This window comes from Mustela nivalis (assembly GCF_964662115.1).
Source record: "Mustela nivalis genome assembly, chromosome: 4".
Lineage (NCBI taxonomy): Eukaryota > Metazoa > Chordata > Mammalia > Carnivora > Mustelidae > Mustela > Mustela nivalis.
In genome coordinates this window covers 65,552,196-65,567,166 of record NC_139023.1, presented here as the reverse complement: position 1 = coordinate 65,567,166, position 14,971 = coordinate 65,552,196, and the positions used below count along the sequence as shown (strand labels likewise).

General features: G+C 58.2%; 1 protein-coding gene across 1 annotated transcript; it reads right to left on the bottom strand.

Annotated features, from left to right (window-relative positions):
• Nucleotides 1–229: 229 nt before the first annotated feature.
• On the bottom strand, nucleotides 230–12,472 carry LRPAP1 (LDL receptor related protein associated protein 1). The gene is made up of 8 exons (XM_082728050.1): nucleotides 12,082–12,472; nucleotides 8,282–8,426; nucleotides 5,832–5,956; nucleotides 4,721–4,841; nucleotides 4,262–4,420; nucleotides 3,194–3,276; nucleotides 1,592–1,768; nucleotides 230–534 (listed from the first exon to the last, which is right to left on the bottom strand). The coding sequence occupies exons 1-8, from the start codon at nucleotides 12,322–12,324 to the stop codon at nucleotides 472–474; spliced, it is 1,116 nt and encodes a 371-aa protein (XP_082584176.1). The 5' UTR covers nucleotides 12,325–12,472; the 3' UTR covers nucleotides 230–471.
• Between the last annotated feature and the right edge of the window lie 2,499 nt (nucleotides 12,473–14,971).

The following is a 14,971-nucleotide window of genomic DNA, read 5'->3' as shown; positions in this document are numbered from 1 at the left end:
GTCAGTATGAGCCCCCAGCAGGCCTGGGCCAGAGGTCACCCCTCCCTTCGAAATTCAATCCACCCTGCTCTCGGGGGTCAAACCAGGGGGACTGTGGCCGTGGGAGGCCCTCGACCCCATGCATGTCACACTCACACAGCAAAGACACAGGGGGTTGAGGGGGTGGAAGAGGAGCAAGATGCAGATGCAGAGACCCCACCGAGGGACAGGTCACATCACAGACAACTGACACCGTGTGACATGTTTTTAAAGACACAGTACTTGCAGCAACAGATTCACACACGTCTGACACATGGCTCATCGGGCACCCAGGGGATCGGAAGCAGTCCTTCCGCGTGAGGGATGTTCGGCTGGGCCCCACACGCCATGTCCAAGGTCCTGTCTTGTGTCCAGCGCCACCGCAGGTCCCTGGGCCATGCTCAGGCAGATGCCCAGCACCCCACCTCTTCCCACCGGTGCCTCCTGCAGCCTTCAGAGTTCGTTGTGGCGAGCTCTGGAGATGCGGCCTGACAGATCCTGTAAATGCTTCTTCACCTGAAAACAATAGCCCAGCGTCAGCCCAGTGGCCACCTGCCCAACATCACTAGATGCGCAGTCTTAGAAGGGACCTGAATGCCTCGCTTTTCTTGATCGGCAAGTCTGCCGTCCGGAAAGAGGAAATCAACCATGAAAGCCGCTTCTTGCAACCAGACCACCACTACCCGCTAAAAACACTGCACAGGGCAGGTGACGTGGACAGAAAGGAGAGATGTTTTCCACCCCAGCCCCTCACAGAGGCAGAGAACAGAGAAGTCACCTGGCTGGGCCCCTCCAGGAACCGCCCAGCGCCCCAGCCTCATAGAGCTGAGGGTGCCATACACGTGCATTTCTGCCACGGTAATGAGGCAGAGACCACCCTGTGCCTGTCCCTGCCCATCACAGCTGGACTCCCCTCTGCAGGTTCCTGCCCCACAGCGTCACTTTGGAGCCTTGCCTCCTCCCAGACAGGCAGCCAGGTGGGCCTGGACCCCGCAGCCCTCCCCTGGGTCAAGACCCCCTTGGCTCACTAAAGTTTCACGTGTTTGGATGACTGGTCTATCCCTGTGGCTCCAGAGTGAGATGCACAAGGGGATCCCTCCTCCCTTGCTCTCTCTAGAGATGACCCATCTCATCTGCTTCCAGATTGTACTGTGAGTCCTTCGGCCACTCCAAGCGTCCGTGCTGCCCTGCTGCTTCTTTCTCCCATGGAGGCCAACCACGTTTCTATGCCTGGATGGGCACCTGCTTTGTGGGTCACTGCGAAAAGCCTGACCAGCCCTGGAGTGACCCCATCCTGCTCGAGCCACTTGCTGCTGCCCTGGGACGGTCCCCATTCCCACAAGAGAAAACACGGCCTGTACACACACCTCACAGGATTCTCAGGGGACTGTCCTCCCGGCCACATGCAGGCGTACCAAAGCCACTGCCTCACATGCACACCCTGTGCAGGGTCACTAGGCCAAGGGAACAAGCCAGGGACACAGGTGTCCCACAGCTCTACATGACCACCTGCCGCCAGCAGGGGAAGATCAGCACACATGCGGGGCCAGGGGTCACCCCAAGGCACACACACCTTGTAGCCCAGCTCCTTGGTCTTCTCCTCCAGCATGGCATACTTCTCCTTGTTGCGGCTCACATGCTCTGGGTCCCCGAAGCTCTCCACGTGTTTCAGTTTCTGGTGAGAGATTTCCAGCTGCTTCTGATAGTGGTTGTGCTTCTCGATTTTGGCTTCAAAGTGCTTAAGCTCCTCCTAGAATGTTTAAACAGATGAATGTCCCCCCAGTGGACTCCGTGCTGCTCTGGGGTCCCCAGTCGACCTCCCCACCACCTCAGGACCCGGGAGGCCACGCCACACCTGGGGCTGGGTGCCAGAGCTCAGTGCGGGAAGCTAGGCGTTGCCTCCTCTGAGGGCACACACCCCGAGCCCCTCAACGTGCCCCCTGCCTGGGATAGCTCCAGGTGCTGTCCCTGCTGCTCCCTGACAAGGCAGCAGTGCACATGGACACAAAGAGAGCGCCCCAACCCACTAGAGATGCCATCACGTGTGGACAGCCTGCATGGGGCCCCTGCCCATGTCTGGCACCCAGGCCTGCCACCGCCCCTTGGTGAACCTGATCCCCTCTCGCCCTGAGCCCACATCCAGCCTGACACTGGACTGGGACTTCAGCCACAACCACACTGCTCTGTCCTCTCCGCTGTCCCCATGGCCTTGTGTCTCACCAGCTGCAGCCACCACCTCACTGTGGCTCTGTGACACAGCCCTTTATGCCCCGCCCCACCCCACCCCAGCCACCTGCTCGGTGCTCTTGGGTTGGTCTTGCTGGCCGGCCCCCGACAGCCCGATCTTGGCTGAACAGTGACCTCGTCCAGACTGCCAGTGGGCCTAAGTGGGCTGCCTGGGGACCACAAGGGCTGACAACATGCGTCCCTGTGAACTGGGCTGAGCTCCCGGCGGAGGCTGACACGGGACCTCTGCTGGACAGTCACTGATGTCCCCGCTGTGTCTCCCTTTTCAGGGAGCAGCCTCTCCTGCCTGCCAGTGATCCCTCAGAGGCCCCTGTCCCCACCACTACACAGCTATCCCCTTTCCTACCCTCTCTCCCTGCCCCTGTGACCGTGGGCCCTGTGGTACATGCACGCAGCAGTGGCCTCCAGGACCCACATGGCAGAATGACCTCTCCCTCCACAGGCCCCAGCTGGAACCCCCATGGCAGGCTCCTCCAGCCAAGAGGGGCCTCTTGCCCACACCATTCTGACCTGACCCACTGGCTGTAGCGGCCTGCTTACAGCACAACCCCCAGGAGGCGACACTCCAGCAACTCAAAGGACCTTCCCTCCAGGGCCGCTATAGAACCCCATGCAGGCTCTGTTCTCAACCTGTGTACTTCTACCCCAGCTGTCCGTCCCCACACCCAGCATATCAAAGCTGAGCAAATGGCCCCAGGGCCAGACCCTCAATCCACCAGAGCCAGCACCATCCACAGAGATGTGGGCACGGTGGTGCCCCACAGCTGCCAACCAGCATGGCAAAGGGACGCAGGACATAAGGGAAAAGGCCCAGGAACACGCTGGTCTGCCACTCACACCATGGTTAGAATGTTTTCCACATTAGTACAAAGTGCGACAACAGGTGTTGCTAAACAACACAAGGTGGCGTCACCGGCACCTTCCTTACCCGGAAGGACTCCAGCTCCTTCTCAGTGAAGTTGGAGGACTTGGCCAGGTCCCACAGATCTATCACTCGGGGCTCCTCGAACTCTGGCAGAAAAGCAAAAGCAGTTCTGGTGATTGTGTGGCGGTTCCTGTGACGCCCAGGGGCTGATGATACCACGAGTGTGAGCGTCTGGACACACATACACAGGGACATGCTGTGTGCTTGCACGCACACGTGTTGAGTGTCCAGTGCCGTCTGGAAGCAAATGGAGGGCTGTTCTCATGCACGCTCAGTCCGCGGCTCCAGGCATCACTGGAACCTGGCCTTGGCGACACTCTTGCTGGCCTGCACCTTTGAAAGGGAGGGGCCCAGTGCCAGAGCCCCTCGCTGGGGGAGGGGTGCTGGGAACCAGGAGCTGTCAGGGTTCCTTGGGGCCTCTGGGCCAGGACTGTGTCAATCTACCCACAGTTCCAGGTTAAGGTTTAAGCCATTGCTTGTCCTTCTGGCTCCAAAGCGAAGCAAAGCACATGGAAAGGACCTGTTGATGTTGGCTAGCACTCCTGAGCAGATGCTGTGACGGTGCCCACCTGGGCCACTCACCCCTCCTCCCTCCCCAGAGGAGACCCGGGAGCAGGCTGGTCAGAGCTGCCCCCACCCCGCAGGCATGCCGTCAGGTGCTGCACCCCCTCCTTCCACTGACCCCTTCCTGCCTAGGGACCTCAAGAGGCTCATAGAGAATGTTCTGGAAGAATATGGTAGACCACGGGACAGACAGGAGCTGGCTGGGTGCGGGCTAGGAGGGGCAGGGGCAACGGTCAGCCCCCACTCCAGGTCTCCTGACCTGCTGCGTCCCTAGCAAGAGAAGCACCCGCTGAGCTCCCGCTCTGCACGCTCAGGCTGGAGACCATGTGAGCACGCAGGAAGCCTGAGAAGGGGGTCAGCCTTGCGCAGTGTTCCCCAATACCTTCACGGGCCTTGGGCGGGAGCAGGACAGATAGCGGCCCACCACGGGGGGCCCGGACCCTGTCACAGATGGCATGGGACATACGGCGATGATGCCTGAGCGCAGGGAGCACGCCATGCACTCACCGGTCTCGGTGCCGTAGCCCTGGTGGCTGACTTTGCGCAGGCGGTCGTAGGCCTGGTTGATGCCCCGCAGCCGGTCCTTGAGCTCCGCGTGTTTGCTGTGCAGCATGTCTTCCTTGACGCGGCTCACGTCCAACGGGCTGATGACATTTTCTTGGATTTCTGCATGAGATCGGCGCCGAGAGGGGCGGCCGTGAGCTGATGCTGGGGACCCCGCCTGCTGCAGCAGAAATGCCCCAGGCCAACACCTGTTACCCCATGCCCCCATGCCCAGCTTGCTGACGTCCCCGGGGGTAACACAACATGCAGGGGTGGCATCTGTGTCTGTGCGGGAAGGGCAGCCACGGCAACCCATGACCCATGTCCGACCAACACGCTCATGTTGTCAGAGGTTCCCCGATGAGCCCAATGGGGGAGTCCCACCCACGGACCGGCTGCACAGGGAGGGAGGGGCAGGGATACCTTCGGTCCTGCTCAGCGTCTCCAGCAGGACGTTGTATTCACGCACTTTCTCCTTGTGGTGTTGGAACTCCCGCCACAGCTTGGTCAGCTCCTCGCTGGAGAACTTCCCAGATGTCTTTGCCTGAGAGAAGTGAACACACTGGGAGCCAGCCCACGCCCTGGGGTGACCCCTCTAGGCCACACGCCGGGACTCCATGAGGGTTGCTGCTGAGCTCTCCTCATATCGGGCAGGACCCTCGCTCCTGTATTCTTGCTTGATGACCCTGCAACTACAGGGCGAAGTAGGACCTGTCACCAGGCTCCACGGAGAGGTGACAGCCATCAAAGAGTGGGAGCTGCAGGATCCCCAAGGAGGTGGGGCGGGGCAGCATCCCCTCCTGGGGGGGACCTCAGGCCAGTCTCCACGTGGTCATCCACCTGCCCTGCGGGGCTTTGTGGTGACTCACAAAGAACGCAGGCCTGGGGCTCAGCCCGGTGGCCATGGGGGCCCCCTCCACAGTAGACCCGCCCTCCCTGCTGCTGCAGCCTCTCCCCTTGGACCAAGGACGATGGGCTAGTGTGCAAATTCTGATTCTAATTCAGTGCGGTCCAGGCAGAACCTGCACAGGAGCTGGGAGATTAAGAGCCGTGGAGCGAGTGACTCGCTGTGGCCATATCAAGCCACTGTCTGCCCGCATCCACCCGGACTTTGTACCCCATAGGAGCCCAGCCCCCATACACCTGCCCCGTGAGCATGCCTTTCTAAACCAGACAGCATATAGGCTCTGACTCCAAAACCAAGTGGACACCATACAACACGTGGCCCATGGGATGCCATAAGCCTTGCCGTTTACAGATCATCCAGCCCATTCTGGTCCTTTGAAGCTCTGACAGCACCCCGCCACACACGATTCCTTCTCCGAGTGGGCAAGCGTCCCCCTGGCAAGGCAGTGAAGCCCCACAGGAGGGGCCCCAACCACAAAAAAGCAGCCTTGTGGTTCCAAGAAGAAAACCCCACCCCTCAAGAGCCCCCTAGAAAGAGGCTCCTAAGCAGAAGCAGCCCCTAGTAGCCCCCTTAAGCCTCAGCGCTTAGGGTACAGGTCTTGGGGCCCAAAGGAAGCGCCTAGGGTACCTTGTGCCACAACTTCTCCAGCCTGGGGTCCTCCAGGCTGTCCTCCTCGGTGGGGTCACTGAGGGAGTTGCTGCTCACGGCCCGGGCATCCTTTCTCCCATCCAGGCCATACTTGGCCAGGATCACTAGGAGAGACACAGGAGGCGTTACTCCAATCCTGGCCACGCCTGCCGGACCCCCCAGTCTGCACTGCACGCACACGAACTGTCCCAGTGAGGGGGAACAGGAAGGTCGGAGGGATAGCGAGGTCATCGGGCTCAGCCTGGCCCCAGTCTTCCATGTCTGCTGCCACACGGGACCCCTCCGAGGGCAAATCACACACCTCTCAGGGTGCATTCACCGGCCTGGAAGGCTGAAGATTCTACATTCCAGCTGTTGGGGTTCAGCGTGAACTGGAGCCAGAGACAAACACTCCAGTGGAAGGGGCCCCACAAGCACAAGCCTAGCTTTGCTGCTCTCACTGAGGATGCTGGGCCCGGCACAAGGGCAGCTGGCCCAGACAGCAGAGTAGATAGAGCACGACCCATCCTGAGACAGAGGCCTCTGTCAAAACTGGCCCGGACACGGCGGACCCGACATAGTTTGCTCCCCCACGGGGCTGGTGCATAGCAGGGGCATGGCCCTGCTTACACCTGGGTCCTCCCTTTCACGTCTCGGTCCCGGTCTGACCCCTCAGTGTGGCTCAGCCTTGTCAATGGTCCTGGGGTGGGGGAGCTGAGGAGATGGGGAGGGCTGGGGCCACATCCTGGAGACAGCCAGCTGCCCAGTGAGGGACAAATGCTCAAGAGGGTCTGCTGTGGCCCTCCAGCTTCCCAGTCTCCAGAGTCTTCTGCCACATGACCCTGGCACCCAGGAAGCAGAAAACAGATGGCTCCACTCGGAGCCCAGACTTAGACATTGGGCTGGAAGGCAGGCCTGGGAGGACATGGGCTGGTTGCAGGAGTCCAGGGAGGGAGACGGGAGCTGGCTGACCTTTCTACACCCTCGTGCTCCTCCTGGCCTTGGCCCCAGGCCATCCACTGGGGACTGGTTCTCTCCAGAAAGGAGGACATACCAAGGATTCCAGGTCTTTCCAGAGCCTTCTTTCCTCAGGGGTAATTCCAGGTCAGGCTCCTGTCCTGGACCTCTGGAGTAGCCCCCAAGCATTCCGGCTGGGAGCAATGATCCCGCATCTCCATGTACCTGACCCTTCTGCTACCCCGTCCTGTTTGTCATGTGTCTCATCACATTCTAGAACGAGGCCGTATGAGACAGCAGTAGACCTACGTCTTCACCCAGAAGCAGGTCCACAACGTGGCCTGAAGACCTTGGAGGTATCTCGTGAGGTCTAACGGTGAGGGACGAAGGGTGGCTGGGGCAATGTCAGCAGCTGAGTCAGAGAACCCAGGGTTAACCCTGCTGTGCTCAATCATGGACAATCACTCACCCTCACTCAGCATCCACTGTCTGTCTGAGCCTGGGGACAAGTGCCTCCCAGAGGCCTGTGTGGATGTACAGCATTTGGGCTCAGGATCACAGACGACACTCATTCCACGTGGTGCCACGTCTGAGGAAGCCCTTGTCTGGCTCTGTGAGCATGCGGGACGGTGGCTGGGCTACAAGGTGGACTCCAGGACCAGCCACACCTGGAGCCAGCTAGTCATGGCTTCTCCAGTCCCATTGTGGGGGGCTCTGCAGGGAGCTACAGCAGGCTTGGATGGATGAAGGTGTGCTTGCATCCCCAGGCAGGGGGGTGGCAGGCCGGGAAGCCAGTAGGCAGGTCGGGGACATGACTTCTGCCCTTTGCTCTTCGCTACAGGATGATGGCAAGTGCAGTCAGTGTGGGAGTGGCCCCGAGAAACTAACGCAGAGGGTATGAGGGTGCCTTGGCAGTGAGCTCGGGCTTCTGCCCTGCGCCTGGTGTGTGCCACAGGCAGGTGCAGAAGGGGGCTTGAGAGGCCTCTCCATCCTGAGGATGCATGTCTTTTGCATCCTGGGAGGTTGGGCAGACTAATTGCTCTGTCTTGAATACCCACAGTAACAAGCAGCTCACTACTTCCCATCTCAATACATTCCACTCTGTTAGAAAGTTATTTCATTACAGATGATGTGAGATCTGCTTTCCCATGAATTTACCGACCCTGGGAACATCTCCACTGTCTCCTCCAGAGGACCACAGGCAGCGGGGTGGCCCCGGCCCCCCCTTCTGGGCCCAGCAGCCGCAGGGCCCTCAGCGCTGTGTTTTCTACATGCGGGTACCCCTGTTCTGACTTGCCTCCATTGGTCAAGGGCCTCCCCAAATAGCCTGGCCACCGTGGCCACGGCTGGCGGCTCCTCAGAAGTGAGCCATGGCACAGGCAGCAGCTGGGCAGCCCCACTCGCCTCCTGCCACAAACCACATTGCATCCACTGCAGGGCCACAGGGCCGAGCACGCGTCCCCCCTACCGCACTGAATAGAGAAGAAAGCTACCGCTGAGGTTGCGCGTGAGCTTGGCCTGCTTCTCTCCACCTTCGTCCAGGCCCTCAGCCTTTAGCTTCTTCCAGGCGAATTCGTCCCTTTCTTGCATCTTCAGATCCGCATGGAGCTCGGACAGCTTCACGGGGGAAAGCTGAAGCTAGGATTGAGAGCAGACAATGCTGACAATCAGCCCCAAGATGAGTCAACAGCACCACTCAGGAGATGGAGAACCCAACGAGGGGTGACTAGGAGAAGAGCAGGGGGATGCAGGGTCCTGACAGGTAAAAACTCACACGTGTTCCTGGGAGAGCCCTTGGTGGCCTGCCCCGCTGCAAGGTTGCGGGGAGCCCGCTCTCGAGCCCCGCTGGAAGAGCTCCTTGGCCGGGCATGGTCTAGAAATGCCACGTCTGCGAGGTGTTGCCCGCCAACAGTGGCCTGAGCCTGGCTGCCAGCCCCTCTCTCTGAGCCCACCTAAGGCCACAGGGCCGGCTCCTACACCGGGACGTCCCACCAGCCACCTGGACCCCGGTGACACTCGTGGGGCCCCGGGTATTGGAGTGTGAGGATGGAGGGACGTGAATGCTGAGCATGGGAGGAAACCATCACTTTCTCCTTGTGTCATGTAAGTACAATAAAAAATAAATCACCATGATCAGAGGATAGTGGACTAAATTATGGCAAACTTCCACATTAAGAAAAGATCAGTCTGTGAACCTGCCTGACAGATGCCCTACCCACAAGGGACTGGCTAATGACACAATGACAAAAGGCTCTAAGTGCAGCACACACACACACCCTCCCACTGCCTTCAGGCCAGAAAGAGACCTGCACTTGTCTTTGGTGGCCTGAGGCCCAGAGTGGCCAAGAGACTGGGCCCTGCTCCTGCCTTTCCTGCTGACTGCTGTCAGCTCAGCCCAGACCAACAGGAGTGCTTCAAGCTGGTCCCTCAGACCAGAACATTCCATCAGTCTTCATGTGGCTGGACCTGCTGGCCCTCCCCCGGCACCCAGAGATACCACGGCAGGCTGCTGGACAAGCTACAAGACAGAGAAGCCCCCTGCCACCCACACAGGCTGGGGAGACTGCGGCCAACGTGCTTTTTCAGCTACAAGGGTCATAGTGGTGACCCTACCTAGCTCCAGCTAGGCCTCTCAGAAGATGCCCAGAAAATGTGGGCCCCGTCCTTCATCAGCTTGAAAACTAGCCAGGGAAAGTTCCTCAGGAGTAAAAAGATGGCACCAAATAAACAGCAGGGCTTAGGGCAGGAAACTCTCCTAAGGCTTCTAAAAGTTTCTTCGACCTTGCTCCATGGGGCTGCTCCCTCCTTTGCTGGCTCTCTGGCTCTCCTGGGGCAGGCGTTTGTCTCACAGTGTTCCAGCTCCTACTCCCTCTCCCGAGGCCCAAACCCTTCCTTTCGAAGACTCCTGCGTGTCCCCACCCAGAAGCCTTAGACTTGTCAAGGGGCACCCAGGCTGACACAGTCCCACCTATCCTCCCAGGCTGTGTCCTAGGCCCCACTGTTGCCTGGATGCCCCCCGTGGGCACTCTCAGGAGAACACCAGGACTCTGGGGAAGCTGGAGCCACAGCCTCACCTGACCTGTGGGATCCCCGGGGCAGAAGAACTGGACAGTGGTTTGGGGCATGTGGATTTTCCAGGAAGGGCAGAAAGGACACTGGGTGGTGAGCAGCTGAAGGGCAGGCCCTCAGTCTGCCCAGGACACCAAGGCATCCAAGGGATCTATCCTCTGTAAGCCTAGGGCCTGTCTGCAGTGAGAGCCACAGCCAGGGCCTGCGAGGGCCTGGCTCCCAGCTCTCCCCTCTCTGGTTAGTGCGACACTGCACTGGCCCCTGTGTCCCTCTTGGGGACTGAGTATTCTCTGCCTGCCAGCTAGCTCCACCATGAGGGGACAGATCTGAGGACCTCAAGGCAACGTTCCCACTCACCTCTTACTTTCTTAGCTGTCCACCTCCCCAGGGCCCTGGCTGGAGATCAACATGACAGCCAGTCAGGAGCCCTGGAGCTGCAGACTCGGCCCACTGTGTGATGCTGTTGAGTCGCTGCTTCTCACATCTGAAGCCCCTAGGGGTCTAGTTACCTGGGGCCTCTCTCAAACATCAGCCCTTTCGCTGAAATGCAGATACCGGTGGGCTCAGCACAGATGCCACCTGCAGTGGCAACACCCAGACACAGGGGCGGTCAGGTCCCATCGAGAAAGAGGCAAAGACAGCTCCGGGCAAACACTCAGCGCTCCCTCTCTGGACTCCTTCAATCTCTTCCAGTTAAACGTTAATGCCTCACAGGAAACGGACTAGTCAGTAGAACTCAAATGCAGAGCAGAGTCTGTTCATTATTAAACAGTCACTAAAGCATCAAGAATGAAGAGATAAGCAAACACACAGGAAGAAAGCTTCCTCCAAAACAAGGGCCATGTTCACGGCCCACACGTGGCGATGGTTTCCCAGGTGGATGCTTCCCGTCAAGTTCACCAAGATGAACGTACTAACTGCGCACAGTTTTTTATGCGTCAATCGTATCTCAGCAAAGTGGTGAAACAGTCACTGGGAACCAGGCTCCACTCAATCCTCTGCCTCAGCCACGGCTCTGCACTCAGGCAGAGCGACTGTGCGCACAGTTTCAGGAGGCTGGCCCCTAGGTGGATACTGGGGAGCTCCCTGGGAGACCGTGAGGTCGAGGCCTCTACATGGGAGCAGTCTCACCTGTAGGCAGCACCAAGGACAGAACAGGACAGGACCCCGACCTGCCCTTCCTAAGTCCTACCCGCAGTAAAGGAACAAGGCCCACAGAGAACAAGGGAAACACAGTCTACCCTCCTCTTCTGGCCCTCCCACCTCCCAGGACAACACCTCAACACATTCTAATCACAAGGTCAGGAGAGGAACCCGACAAGAGCTTGGAGCTCAAAGAACTGGGTGTGTGAGCTCTGTGCTGTGGAGCTCTGTGAGCCGGCTCAGGACATGTCTCCAGTCCTGTCCTGTGTCCCCCACCGTAACACCAGAACACGAGGCAGGGCACAGCGGCCAAGGACCATCAGTGTGCATGTGGGTGCCACCCCCAGAGGCTCTGCTTCACTTAACTCCCAAAGCTCTGAGAACAGCCCTTGCTCCCCCGCTGCTCAGCAGCCTTGCGACACTGACGATGTCACGATGTCACAAGACCCACAGGACCAGGCAGAAGGAGCCCTGGTTCCCGTTTGGCCTACAGCTCTCCGAAGCACTTCTATCAAAGAGGAACCACATAATGTCACAGAAAGTCAAGACACCAAGTGGAAGAACTCCACAGTACTTCCCGGGTCTCCGCTGGGGTCTCACAAGACCAGGAGTGAGTTTCAGAGCCTTCTCAAAAGACCCCCAACCCTAACCATGGCATCTGCATACCAAGGCAAGAATCACGGGGCCAGCCTGAGCAGTGGCCCCCGAGTAGAGGAGACCCAAGCCCCTCGGGTCCCCAGAAGGAGAGAGAGGAAAGCACCAGGCCCTGCAAAGCCCCAGGACTAAAGGAGACCCACGCCCCATCGCCCTGCAGATAGAAGACGCCCGACCCCGCAGCATGTCTCTCGCCCGCCCCGGGTCCGGGGAGACAGAGGATGTCCAGCCCCCGCTGGCCCCCGTGGCCCCAGGAGACAGGCGACACCCCGGCCCCGGGGTCAGAGGAGACAGAGGATGCCCCGGAGCCCCGCTACCCAGGGGTCACAGGACACACGGGACGCCCGCCCCGCCCCCACCCTCGCGGTCACAGGAGACCGGGACGCCCGGGCCCGCGGGGTCACGGGAGGCCCCGGCCGCCGCTCACCCGCTGGGCCTTCTCCCACAGCTGGTTGAGCTTCTCCATGCGGAACTCCCCGCCGGGGGAGTTCGGGGGCTCGCGCTTCGGCAGCAACTCGGGCTCATTCTTCTCCCGCGAGTATTTGCCGCCGTGACCCGCCGCCGGCCAGGGCCCGAGCAGCAACAGCAGCACCAGGAGCAGCAGCAGCAGCACCAGCAGCTGCGGCTGCGGGAGCCCGCGCGACCCCGCTCCTAGCCTCGGCGTCGCCATCTTTATCCTTCGGCCGCCGAGACCCCGCGCCTCAGGCCGAAGGGGCCGGTCCCCACCGCGCGTCGGCCCCGCCTCTCCGCGCGGCCTCCTGGGAGTTGTAGTCCGTCTCCGCGCGGGTCGTCCGAGCGAAGCCGGTGGGGGACTACGAGGCCCGCGAAGCCCTGCGGAGGCACGTGAGCGTTTCCAAGGCAACCACGCCGCGGCCTCGTGCGCGGAGTGCGCTGGGGCTACCCTCTTTGGGTTTGAGAGGTTGAGTGAAGACCCCTCCCGGACTCCGGGATGGTCGGAGAGGTCCCCCTTCCTTCTGCTTCCCGGGAAGAATAAACAGTTCCGGAATCCCGACGATCCTCGGATGGTTCCGGTGTCACCGGCAGTGATGGGAGCCTTTATTGTCCCTGTGGGTTGCGGGCAGGTGGCTCCTGTTAGGCACTCCTTCCCTTGACGGGGGAAACAAACTGAGTGCCCGCGGTTTCAGGAGTCTGGGCTTTCTCACTCCCGCCCGGCGGAAGCTTTTCCGGGGACTGGGGTGGGGCTGCACCCTTATGGTGTCTTTGAACCACGTCCCTACACTTCCTCTCCACACTCTGTTTCCATATTAGAGATACTTGTGCATCTGCCTCGTTCCCGCCCTGTTGAATTTTGGTAAATCAGCTAAGTTCAACCCAGGGGCCCAATGTTGGGTGGGGTTAGGCATGCCCTGGAGCGAGCTGTAGATCGCTGCCCTCAGGGGGCTTGGTAGATGATACAGTGAGGTCACCGACTGGGGGCTTTGGGGCAGGAGAAGAGACGGGGTGAACCCACCTGTTAAGAGTGACCTGAAAGGCTTCGCAGGGTGGTGGGTTGTGCCAGGAAGGGAGGCCTTGGGATAGAAGGGACATTGAGGACAAAGGATGGGGCTGGAGAGTACTTGGGCCTCTTGGACTGAAGCAGTAGTTCCTTTAAAATTGTTCCCTGTGCATAAAGTGCCTGGACTGGAGGAGGGCCTTACTCTCTTTCCTGACTAACCCCAGGATCTTGAGAGCTCTACTTTCATGTTTGTCTGGTTGTTTAGTCTTTTCAGGCAAAGATTAACTTCAGTCTCTGTACTTCAGTGGCCTGGCTGTTAGTATTTAATGAAGTGGGAAACAAAGGCAAAAGAAAAACTCAATTTCTTTACTACCTACAACCCGCTGACAAGTCCTTGCAACAGGCAGAGTGACATTCCTGTAGGAGCTCAGCGGCCTTGATATTGATACTCTGCTGAGGGTAAAAGGCAACCTTAACCTGACCCCCAGGATCCTGTTAATCTGTCTTAACATAAAAATTCCTTTGGAAACTTCCTTTATCTCCGTCTCCTAAGGTACTGGCAACCATCCCCAATCGCAATGCCCACGCCCACCTGATACAGATCTGAACAGTCTTGTGACTAAGGTTTTATTAGATGGTGATAAGTGACCTTTTCTCAACACCAGCTAGCCCCCTCAAGGTCCTAGAAACCTTGCTTCCAAAATTCCTTAGACACTTATGCTATCCCTAATCCTCTCCCAATTTGAAAGTATATAATGGGCCTCCTAACACCAGTGTGGCTCTTCCTCCCCTAGGGTCCTGTCTCTTTGCTTTATTAAAACCACCTTTTTGCACCAAAGATGGCTCAAGAATTCCTTCTTGGCCATTGGCTTTGAACCCTAACATCTTTACTACATCATTTAATGCGCCTGTCCTATTTGTTACCTAATAAGTGCATAAAGACCCCAAGAGGATAGATGTTTATTTTCTTCCCTGTTCAAGACTGACCAACAGGTTGTTTTCTTCTGGGTCGTGATATGGGGACTGGGCTGCCCCATCTTCAACACAGGACTTTCAAGATCGCTTCCCACTGGCACAGGGGGAGAGAGTGTTGAGGATCTCACAGGGGAGGTGGTTAGAGAGCCAGGCCTATCACTTTTGCTCCTGTTCTACTGCCTAGAAGCAATTCTATTAATGTGGTTTTGGAGGTGAGGTTTGGTGGGGTGGGGTCTGGAGCCCATGACCGAGAGAGAATTCTTAAGATGTCTTTGGTGCAAATTGGTGGTGGTATTAAGGCATGGGGACAGGACCCCTGGGCAGAAAGAGTGGCCATGCTGGAGTTGTGAGGGGTAGCTGATTATATACATGGGAGTTAGGGGAGGTAAGGAAAAAGGAGGTTTCAAAAGGATTTTCATATGTTAAAGACTCACAGGATACTGGAGGCCTAGCTATTGTTGAGGCTGTTTTCCCCTCTAGTAAAGCGATGATATTAAGTGGGAGCTTCCTGGAAGAATAACACACATGTCCCACCCCAGAGGTGGGGGGTTGTTTCAGGGTCAGCTTCTGCTTTGTCCTCAGCTAGCCTTCTGCTCCCGTGTCAAACACAGACACAACAATCCATAACAAAGTATTAGCAAATAGAATTCTGTGATATGTAAATAAGCTTGGCTTCATATTTGAAATGGATTGATAAGTTTTCTTTATTAATAGAATAAAAGAGAAAGAAGAACACATATCATTCACAAATAAGTCTAGTTGAAGCGCTTGACAAATCCAACACCCGTTTGTGATAGAACTCATTCAGCCAGCTGGCACTAGAAGGGGACTTTTGCAACTGAATAAGGGTCATCTATACAAAATGTAGAACTCACATCCTACTTAA

Excerpts from the sequence above, each read along its gene's own strand:
- LRPAP1 (XM_082728050.1), bottom strand. The coding sequence starts at position 12,324 with ATGGCGACGCCGAGGCTAGGAGCGGGGTCGCGCGGGCTCCCGCAGCCG. Across the intron at positions 8,427-12,081 it reads TGTGGGAGAAGGCCCAGCGG|CTTCAGCTTTCCCCCGTGAA; the intron begins GTGAGCGGCGGC and ends TCTCAATCCTAG. Across the intron at positions 5,957-8,281 it reads GCTCACGCGCAACCTCAGCG|TGATCCTGGCCAAGTATGGC; the intron begins GTAGCTTTCTTC and ends TGTCTCTCCTAG.